Genomic DNA, 11,593 nt, shown 5'->3' on the forward strand with positions numbered 1-11,593 from the left:
GACTGGGGTATTTGCCTTCTGTACCCGTGTGCTTGCCTTTTAATCACCGAACTTTTGTTTTGTACTTCACTATTAGTTAGTGATGCAAATGGAGGCTGAAATCCATGTGCCTGCTGAAGTCACTTCTCTAGGAGCCCCAGGCACCCTGGGCCTACAGTCTTTGTCATCCTGATCTCTGGTGCTCTCAATAATGCAGCAAGCCTTTGCTCCACCAAAGCGTCACCTGTCTAGGTGAGTCGTGCCATCCCCTATCTGAAGTGACAGCCATCTTTGAGTACCAGCATCTTAACTGACTTCTCTTTCATCATCCATGTTAGAGAAATAACATTTTCGACAAGGTGTTGGGTTTTCCCTCCCCTTTTCTTTATTCTTTCCCCAGCCCCCCTTCACCCCTTAGTTAGAGCACCTGATCAAAAAATTATTTCTGACAAAGATTTCCTGCTCCAAATTAAATGAGCTCAAGGAGACGGAGCATTTTCACGCAGAAAGAAAGTGAAACGTTGATGTTGGAAGTTAATGAATCTGGTAGCAGAGAGAACATTATTGAGACTGGATAATATGATCTAACAGCTTTCCCTCTTCTTATCCTCCCCGTAAAGAATGTATGGAAGTCAGTTATGTGGCATGATTCTAACATCTGTCCTACCCCATAATGGTAATTTGTATAAGTAATGGAAACAGGTTAAATACTTCCATTCTAATGTTGCCAGCAGGGATGAAAATGAACATTTCAATGAAATAATCTCGACAGAGCCGGGAGAGGAGGGGTGGATGGACTGATTCATCTCCAGCTCTCTTTGGTGATCCGAACACTAATGAGAATGCTTGAACGTATAGTTTATCAGATAGAAGGGGAAGAGCAAGTAAATTTCTCAGATTAGAATCACTGTGAAAATATACCCGCATGCAAGCTGCTTCGTTCTCCAATTGCCAGCGTTGGCTAATAATTTTCAGCATTCCTTTTAAGGGGATAGAGGAGAGAAGAGAAGGAAGTGAAGAATCTTTTTTGTTGGTTTTTAATGGGATGCCTTTAAGGGTTATCATTCAACCTGCTAGAAGCATGGAGGTTGTTCTTGTTACAGTACCTTATCTACTTTTCAGACCCATTGCATTAGAATTAGAGGGTAGGCAGTTCTAGTATTTTGCCCCCTATTTTGCTGCAATTAGAAATGAAAGACACAAACCACTGTAGTAAGGTTATTTGGTTGTCTGATAGTCTGTGCTGCTCCTCAGCCATTGTCATAACTAAGCCATATTTTTCCACTGTAGTGACATTGTAATACACACACACAGATTCGTAGCATCTGTGCCAGAATTTTGGATGAACCTTTGTATATACTAATATAGAAAATTCGCAAATCTTCCAGCAGGCATGTTAACCTCTCACAATGTGAGATTTTGGATTCTTTTGTAAAACTCTCTGTATTCTGGAAACGTATCTGTAAATTTTTTCTTCCTCTCCCTCTTGTTTTTCTGTAATGAGGGAGATGTGTGGCTATAGATTGTCTTTTCTATCGGTACTTTTTTGCCCAAGATGTGAAAAGTGTTCTTGTGTGCAGTGGAAATCACTCCCAGCCTAGAGTGCAGTTTGTGCAAGGTGACGGTGTGGACTGTGAAAACTTCTGCAGCTGCTGTCTCCTGTTGGCTGGGTAAATATTAGAAGCTGTGGAAATACATCTGTTGAAGAATGGTGAACATTCACATTGTGCCATAGTGTTTAGTCCCAGAGTAGGCCCTGATTTAGTGAAGAATTTTAGACTTAAACCCATCCCTATTTGTTGAAACTATGAAATATGTATTTCAGTGAAAATTATTTCAGAATTCAATTGCTTTACTGAATTGTGGCCTTCAATACCTAGGTGTTTCTTCTGAATAAATTTATTTATTTGGACGATTTAAAATTGGGTCTTGAAGAATTTACTACATTTAATTTTGTAGACTGTTAAAAACAAATACAATCATTACTTTTTGTCCTTTTCAAAATAATGTATTCAATGCTGAATCCCTTTTTGAATGGAAAAGAATACCTCTGTAGAGACAGATTCCTTCAAAAGCACCGGTCTGAGGTTATAGAAAGGTTTTATGTGAGAATATTTATATTTTTAACCACATCCTTACATTTCAGATCTCTGTCTGCTTTTTCAAACAATGGATGTGTATTTATAGTGTAAATATTCTCACTGAAGCAAACACAATGTGCTGTGCTACTCATATGTACAATATATAGCGTCTCATGTCCACTTAGATTAGAATGCAAAGCTTTTAACACTGCTCAAAGATGACAGTATATCTATGGGGAAGCATTGGCATCCAGAAGGCACATTTTATAGGCAAAAAATATTAGCAAGACTTAATAAGAAGAAATACAAACTGCTCCCCCTAATTTTTAGTTGTCTGGAATTTGAAGCTTTTTCCCCTTTTTCCCCCCGTGCATTTGCCTGAGTCTATGCATGCACAAATGAGAAGGAAAAGAAAAGCTGACATTATGTTCTGTAATTTCTTCTGCTTTGGAGATAGTTTTTGTTGAGGAGGATCAGTGCTTATATCTGCTCTTGGTATTTCTGTGTGGTTTCAGGAGATGTAAACCAGCAGAGTCTTTGCAGATGCAGGAATATCTGGAGAAGATTGCTGAGAGTTTCTCAGTCACAGAAAGATACTCTGTCTGAAATCCGTCTGTCTGTTGAGCTACCTTTTATAATTTAGGGGGAGAATCTGAACATCTCACGCTTTTATTTGATGTAGAATAATATTACTTGTCTCTGCAAGTAATTATAATGGGAACATTTTTGCTGTGTTTAAAATTCTGAAGCTTGCTTATTTGTCAAATTTCTCTGAGAATTTTAGTAAAACATACATGTTTTTAGACATTAACATTCTTAATTTTGTATGCTTCTGAATTATTTCTAACAGAAACCTTTTCAGTTAGAGAATTGCACTGACCTTGCAAAATACCATATATTGAGTGTGCTGCTATTCATCTTATAAACATTAGTAGTCTTGAATGAAAAGGTATTGTGTGTATCCTATGGTAACTAAAGGAGTTAAATAAAATATTTGTGATTGCAGTGATAGAAATTAAACATTTCAGATAAATTACTCTCTTTTTGGTTAAGAAGCATTATTTCTTTGTGTTATTTCAGATAACAACTGTACAGACATGTGGGTGTGCTCATCATGTAAATTCAGTTTTTTTCAGAATCTGGCTTAAATTCTGAAATCATAGAAAATCAGAGTCCTGGCCAATTGTATGTTCTTAACTCTTATATTGCAGTATATATTGGTAAGGGAGTGAACGCAATCGTGTAGTAGTCTCAGCAGAACCTAAGACTAGGAACGTAAGTGAAAGATGGATATTTCACCCTAACACTCAGTTTCTTTGCTTTGACAGTTTAACACCGACCTTTCATGTAGGTTTAACGTTTCTTGTGTGGTTTAGCTCCTTTTATTTTTATGGTAAAGTGCAAAAGTACCAGAATAGAGAAAACACACTGTCATAAATAAATAAAAGAAAATAAAAGGTATGGCAATGGCTCAACTAGAGTTCCTACTTAAGCAGATATTTAGATGGTTATATATAACTATTATAAAAATATATATTTATGCAATTTAGAATTAAGTAGAGAGTTGTAAGCAGATAATTCACCTGGATTCGTACAAAATGCTGTATCAACTATAGCAACATTCAGCATCTTACAACAGTTTCTTACATCTATTTATTAAAAACATTGGGATGTGATAATTAGAGAAAATTGGCATAGTTCCACTGAGGTTAGTGAGAAGATAGCTGTTCATAAAAGCACAGAATGTGGACCCCCTCAGTTCTCAGCTTCTACTTGGTGACTGTCTGCTGATCATTACTAAGTTTTCGTTGGTTTTTTTTTTTAAATAAAAATGCCAGATGGTAACTGTCCATTTTTATGCATTTTAGGCCTCAGAGTTTTTTTATTTTTTTAGTTAAAAGTAATTTCAGAATCAGAAACCATATTCTTCTTTAACTGTTCTTTACTTTTCTGAAACTTAAAAATGTATTGTCTTTTGCTGTTAGAATGACTGAAAACAGGTGTATTTAATGAGAGAGCTAAGAGATCTTAGACTGTAGCTGTGGGAGAGAATTCTGCTTGCATACCTAGAGTTCAGAACTGCAGCAGTACTACCATGCTCAAATACCTGCAGAGCGTTTCAACAGCAGCATTACTACAACATTGGGAAGCTGACTTAGTTCTTTTACTATTTCTGTATTTTATTCTTCATTTTATGAACTAAATGCATTTTTAAGATTTTTTTTTTTCTGGTTTTGTAATGCTTTTCTGGGATCTTCCTGGCCTTTGGCTCCAGGATGATTTCTGTGGTGACTTCTGTTGTGCTTGGTATTCACCGGTCCTTTTAAACATATTAGAAAACACCTCAGGCTGACACATCTGTAAGGAATTGGGCCCCGCTTAACACTTTTTTAAAAACAAAAAGATCAAATTCTCTTCTGAAAAAAATTGACACTTAGAGGACAGGTGAAAGATGCAGCGGGCATCTTAAGGTTCAGCACTACCCCAGTACTAGATGGACTACTTTTCTACTTTATCTTAAAAGATCAGACTGAAGTAGTTAAGCACTGCATTAAGACTGAATTGCAAAGGTGAATACAGGATGCACTACTGGCCATAATACTGTTACTTCTCTAAAAAAATTTTAAACATATTTCAAAGAGTGTTCATACTACAATAAGAAAAGATTATTTTTATTTTTCAGAAAAGAAGTTTCAGAGTATGTTAACAACTGTGTACAAAAAGCTCAACTTCTGCTTATGCTCCCCCCAATTCAAGAAGACTTCAGCTTTGTTAACATGATAATATGTATTTTCTGCATATCACATAGGAGCAGAAGTGCCTCTTTTTCTGCCTGCCTTTCAGTATTGTACCATGGAAGGACATAGCCCACATTTCAGCATCACTTGCCGCACAGTTCACCTGACAAGGAGGCATTTTTTTATTCGATCACTGAAAATTGTTCACAAACCATGTTTTCTACCTTGACATGCTTATAAATGATCTACATTCCATTATCATTGTGATTCTTTTAAGCTTCTTTTACAAAACTGGAGGGAAATGTGTACAAGTGTGTTTTCTGCTTTGCAATGAAAGTGTGCATTTATCACTTAGGTACATGTAAGCCACTTCTGTGAATTGGGCCCTTGGAGTAAATGTGTTTTGATGTAATGGCCATCTGCTCATGAATATCACATTTGCTAGTTTAAAAAATAGTTTGATATAGATAAACACATAGTTTGGTAAGATTATATAGTTTCACCAGGTGGCAATACAATAGCAAAGTTTTATGTTTACCACAAGACAATAATTAAGCTAGGATGGAGGTCTCAAGTTTTTTGTTTGTTGCTTTTAAAAATTAATCTCTAATATTTACTTTTAGTTGTTGACTGCTGTTTTCAAAGTGGTAAATGCAGGACCCACATCAGATCGTAACACGGGGCGAAGTATATCCTAGCTGTTTCAGAAAACAGCTTGCTTCTCTTTTCACCTTGTAAAAACGAAAGCTGTTCTGCTCTCAGATGGACCCAGTACAGTCAGCCACCGGGAGACCCTGGAACAGCTAACCTGACACACTTGCCCCATAAAGCTCCATTAGAGTCAGGTGTCAGTGACACAGAAATGGTCCTTGAAGCTGTGGCTAAAGCCAGTTTGCCAGAAAAGACAGCCCTGACGAAATGGAGTTGGTCAAGCCGGTGGTTCTGAGTGCCTAGGTCTGAGGGGTGCAGGTCAGCTGCAACGTGTTGTGCATACGTAGTGCAGTAAATACAGCTCAGTGCCAGGCCATTTTTTAAGTTGATAAAAACTGGTTTAGTAGGCTTTTTGTTTGATTTTGGTTTTGATAGTATGGTATCTGCTGTGGTCCTGGCACATATTTTACTGCTGAAGTCAAAGTTTATTCTTAGATAGCACTGATATCAACCTGTAACCAGGACAGAGTATGTGGATTTATAGGTGGAGTGTGTGAGTGATAGCGAGTTTGGTTTCCGGATGTACCTTCAGAATTTGTCTTTATGGTTACTGCTTTTAGTACAGAAGACAGCAATGATGTAAAATGTGCGTGTTCAGTAACTTTGTCTTGTTTTACACCCCCCCACCCCCCACCCCCATTTTAGCATATGTTCCTGAGGAGGAATTGAAAGCAGCAGAAATAGATGAAGACAGCGTCGAAGATGATGGGCTGTCTCTGGACATCCAGGAGAATGAGTATTTGTGCAATGAAGAAGCGGAGATCAAAGAGGCTCAAAGCTACCAGAACTCCCCAGTCAGCACTGCAACTAATCAGGATGCAGGCTATGGTTCGCCGTTTAGTGAAAACAGCGATCAGCTGGCCCATTTCAAAAGCACTTCCTCTAAAGAAGAGAAAGAGGATCCTCAGTGCACAGACAATGTTTCCTATCCACAGGACAGCTTGGCACAAATAAAAGCTGTGTATGCAAATTTGCTTTCAGAGACTTGCTGGTCCAGTTTAGCTTTGGACTTAAAGAAATCCAGTCCAACCACCAGCAACAATGGAATCGGCCAGAATGAAAACACCACCAGTACCGACACCAATGCCAATTCCCAGAGTACTAGTACTACCAGTACCAACACTAGTACCAGTACAACCACCAGTAATACTAGTAACAGTAACAGTAACAGTGGTGGCTCAGGTTATGACTGGCACCAAGCTGCATTAGCTAAAACTTTGCAGCAGACCTCATCATACGGACTTCTCCCAGAGCCTAGTCTTTTCAGCACAGTACAGCTTTACCGGCAAAACAATAAACTTTATGGGTCTGTGTTCACCGGTGCTAGCAAGTTCCGATGCAAAGACTGCAGTGCAGCCTATGACACACTGGTGGAGCTAACAGTGCACATGAATGAAACTGGGCATTACCGGGATGACAACAGAGATAAAGAAGCTGATAAGACCAAACGGTGGTCAAAGCCTAGAAAACGATCACTTATGGAAATGGAAGGCAAAGAGGATGCCCAAAAAGTGCTGAAGTGCATGTACTGTGGGCATTCATTTGAGTCTTTGCAAGACCTCAGCGTCCACATGATAAAAACAAAGCATTACCAGAAAGTGCCTCTGAAGGAGCCAGTACCAGCCATCACTAAATTGGTCCCTTCTACCAAAAAGCGAGCACTTCAGGACTTAGCTTCACCTTGTTCACCTGAGCCAACAGGGATCACTGCAGAAGCTTCACTGGGTGAGTCTGCAAAGGATCAGAAAACTGCCAACCCCTATGTGACTCCAAACAACCGCTATGGCTATCAGAATGGTGCTAGCTACACTTGGCAGTTTGAGGCACGCAAAGCCCAAATACTGAAATGCATGGAATGTGGCAGTTCCCATGACACTTTGCAGCAGCTCACTGCTCACATGATGGTCACTGGTCATTTCTTGAAGGTGACCAATTCTGCTTCCAAAAAAGGCAAACAGCTAGTATTGGACCCTGTGGTGGAGGAGAAGATACAGTCTATACCTCTTCCACCCACCACCCACACAAGGCTACCAGCCTCCAACATTAAAAAGCAGCCCGATTCCCCAGCGGGCTCCACAAACTCGGAGGAAAAGAAAGACCTAGAGAAGGAAAAGGTGGTGGTCAATGAAACAGAGAAAAAGATTAAAGAAGAGAATGAGGACTCCACAGAGAAGTTTGAGCCAACAACTTTGTATCAGTACCTCAGAGAGGAGGACCTAGATGATAGTCCTAAAGGTGGAATAGACATACTGAAATCCCTGGAGAACACGGTGACAACAGCTATCAGCAAAGCTCAGAATGGAGCCCCTTCCTGGGGAGGATATCCCAGTATTCATGCAGCTTACCAGCTCCCGGGAACAGTCAAACCCCTTCAGCCCGCGGTGCAGAGCATTCAGATGCAGCCGTCTTATGCCAGCAGTGTAAAATCACTGTCGTCAGAACACAATGCGCTCATCCATTCCCCAGGCAATCTCACACCCCCACCTCACAAGAGCAATGTATCTGCTATGGAAGAACTGGTGGAGAAAGTTACAGGTAAAATCAGCGTGAAGAAGGAAGAAAAGCCTTTGGAGAAAGAGAAGAGTTCTCCAGTCAAACCCATGTCACCTGCTGCTAAAGAAAACAAGGACTTCCCGAAAGCAGAAGAAATAAATAACAAACAGCAGCAGAAGAAGAGCTCTGAGACAGAAGTTCAGAAGGTCAAAAAGGATAGTCCAGCAGAAGCACATACACCAAATGGTACAGAGCCACATAAAACAAAGGTTGCAAACGGCTGTAACAATTTAGGAATCATCACAGATCATTCACCTGAGCCATCCTTCATTAATCCATTGAGCGCTTTACAGTCCATTATGAATACCCACTTAGGCAAAATTTCTAAGCCGGTAAGCCCCTCTCTGGACCCTTTGGCCATGCTGTACAAAATTAGCAACAGCATGTTGGACAAACCCATTTACCCAACAACTCCGGTCAAGCAGGCTGATGCTATTGACCGGTACTACTATGAGAACAGTGATCAACCTATTGATTTAACCAAGTCCAAAAACAAACCTCTTGTTTCCAGTGTGGCTGACTCTGCCTCATCCCCGCTAAGGGAGAGTGCCCTGCTGGATATTTCCGATATGGTGAAGAACCTCACAGGGCGTTTGACACCCAAGTCTTCAACTCCGTCTACCGTGTCAGAGAAGTCTGACGCTGACGGGAGCAGTTTTGAGGAAGCTCTGGATGAACTGTCACCAGTACACAAGAGGAAGGGCAGACAGTCCAACTGGAACCCTCAGCATCTTCTAATCCTTCAAGCCCAGTTTGCTTCCAGCTTGAGGGAGACCCCAGAAGGCAAATACATTATGTCGGACTTAGGTCCGCAAGAGCGGGTACACATCTCTAAGTTTACTGGTCTTTCCATGACCACAATTAGCCACTGGCTGGCCAATGTGAAGTATCAGTTAAGGAGGACAGGTGGAACTAAATTTTTAAAGAACTTGGACACAGGACATCCTGTTTTCTTTTGCAATGATTGTGCCTCTCAGTTCAGGACTGCTTCTACGTACATAAGTCACTTAGAGACACACCTAGGGTTTAGTTTGAAGGATCTGTCAAAGTTGCCACTTAATCAGATTCAAGAACAGCAGAATGTTTCAAAAGTCCTCGCAAACAAGACTTTGGGCTCACTTGGAATTGCCGAGGAGGACTTAGGCTCCACATTCCAGTGTAAGCTCTGTAACCGAACTTTTGCAAGCAAGCATGCAGTCAAACTGCACCTTAGTAAAACACATGGCAAGTCCCCAGAGGACCACCTGATCTATGTAACTGAGTTAGAAAAACAATAGCGTCCAGGTAAGCAGCCAGGTATGCAAGTGACCACAGGAACATTGCACTAAACTTCTTCATAGTACTGCACTAGGCCTGACCTGAGCCTCTGAAATCAGTCTTACTTTTGTTGCTGAACTGCCTATCTGGACCTTGGTTTTTCTTACACTTATTTTGTAGTTATATTTATATGCTCTTTGTCTGATCTGTGCATGGTTATTTTTTGTTTCTGTTTTTATTTTTTGTGAGTCAAAGTCTGACCTTTATTTTCAACATCTGTCCTTGATGTTAAGCTATCTTTTGTAGAATATAGTGGGAGACACTATTGAGAGACATTAATTTAGCCGTAAAGAAAGACACAAAGAACAATGATAAAGAGACATCCTAAAATTACAAAGTTGCCATGACAATAAAGGTCACAGAACCTGGTAGTGTCAAGTTTTAACCCTCTGAGAACTGTAATAGCATTTCTGTGCCTTTCCCAGTGACTAAATAAGTAAATAAGGAAAAACAAAACACAACAAAAGGCTTAAAGGCATTTCATTCAAATAAAAGCTGTGTCGGAAGCAGAACTTTTTTTTTTAAATGAATGAGCTTCTTTTTTTTTTTTTTAATGCAGAACTGGTTTGTGAAGAAATTGTGCATGCAGTCCTTGGAAGAAGGAGAGCTGTGTAGTACTCAAGGGGTTAGGAAGCCACAACTGTATAAGTTAAATAATAATTCGAAAAAAAAAAGCAAACCAAGTTGCCACTATGCCCAAACCCTCTGGATGCCGAGAATTGCCACTTTTTGGCAAAAAAAAAAAAAAAAAAGTATGCAAGCTGTTATTTAAAACAAGTGTAAAAATGCTCTTTCCTTTCTTTTTTTTTCTTTTTTTTTCTTTTTTTCCTGTAAAATACTGCCGTTTATAGTTATTTACAAATGTTAAGCTTTGGTACAAGCTGACCTTTCTATAGTGTGCTGCATTGGTAAATGAAAACAAAAAAAATGGGGCAAATGTTGGATTCTGTTCCTTGTAAATTGCCAGCATCAGCTTAAAAAAAATACATGTTACATATCGTACCATTTTAAACTGTTCAACTTTCTTTGTACCTTCTGGCTGTATGCTTTCTCTTTTAACTTTTTATATTGTCATTTTATATTCGATTTCTGTGTATATAATGTAAAACCACACTTTTTGAATAAAATTTAGTTCCTGCAGCTTGATATAAATAGAGAAATTTTACTGGCACCTGCATCTTTCCAGATGCATGTACTTAAAGGAACTATCTGACAAAAAATAAATAAATAAAAATAAAGCAAGCAATGCACTATGAATTATACATTTTGATGTTTTATCATTAATATTGTACAGTACATTTTGGTTCACACAATTAAATCCACTGTTTTCTCAAGTGTAAAATAAACCCACATGCAGTTCTTGATTTACATACATTGTCATGTCGTCATTATATTGCCTTTGAGGTGTTATTCCAGCAATAAGAGGCATCGTTTATATAATCAACCAGCAAAAATCTATTCGAAATCATCTCTCGTGATCTGTATGCTGACGTGTTTCATTCGAAGCCGTAATACTAATAACCTCTTAAAAGAGATTTGCAGTAGGTACGTACTGCGAAAGGTACAGAATCAGTGGGGCGCCATCAATTAGCGACGGGCATTCTGCTCATCACTGAAGTACAAGAAGGGCTGCAAAGGTGTCGGCCAAGATAATTTTCCTATGCTGTATGACTGTGCCCGTAGTCATTTTCTGTGTGCATTCAAAGCCCATCTCCTCCCTTCCTCCTCAGGCAAAACACCTTTTGATTTCAACAGTTACATAGTCAGAGGCTGTGGCTTCTGCCCCTGTAGTCTGTTGAACGCGGCGGTACTTGCCTTTCTGGCAGCAGTGAAGACCTCTGAGGCTTTGACACCAGTTTTTACTTACAGTACAAGAAGGCAGACCTGTGTTTCTCTGTACTTTTTAAATATTGCATTTTGAGGTAAGCTGAGTGCTATCATATCAGGTGTTTCCCTTAATCTTTATTTCTGTTCTGTTGAATGCAGATGTCATTTAGAATGTAAAAGAGAGCTGTCAGAGCCTTCACTACTCTATCTCCTGAGTGCTTTGACAGTTACAGTGTATGAAAGCCTGGGATCTGCTATCCATTACACTTTTTGGAGGGGCTATTAAATATGAGGACCTAGAGGGGTTTGCTTTCACATGGTATTAGTGATACTATTGTGTTATATATACAGTTCTGTGTACGTATGTATATTTCTGTTCCTTCTCAA

At 39.5% G+C, this 11,593-nt stretch overlaps 1 protein-coding gene across 1 annotated transcript in view; it reads left to right on the forward strand.

Annotated features, from left to right (window-relative positions):
- The window catches only part of TSHZ1 (teashirt zinc finger homeobox 1), a 58,249-nt gene extending 47,529 nt beyond the window's left edge, over positions 1–10,720 (forward strand). Inside the window, exons 3-4 of the mRNA XM_072852841.1 lie at positions 6,155–9,346; positions 9,939–10,720. Coding sequence (XP_072708942.1) covers positions 6,155–9,339 — 3,185 coding nt within the window. The 3' untranslated portion in view covers positions 9,340–9,346; positions 9,939–10,720. The remainder of the gene's footprint in view (positions 1–6,154; positions 9,347–9,938) is intronic.
- The last annotated feature ends 873 nt before the right edge of the window (positions 10,721–11,593 follow it).

This window comes from Ciconia boyciana, chromosome 2, assembly GCF_034638445.1.
Source record: "Ciconia boyciana chromosome 2, ASM3463844v1, whole genome shotgun sequence".
In the NCBI taxonomy this organism is placed as follows: Eukaryota; Metazoa; Chordata; class Aves; order Ciconiiformes; family Ciconiidae; genus Ciconia; species Ciconia boyciana.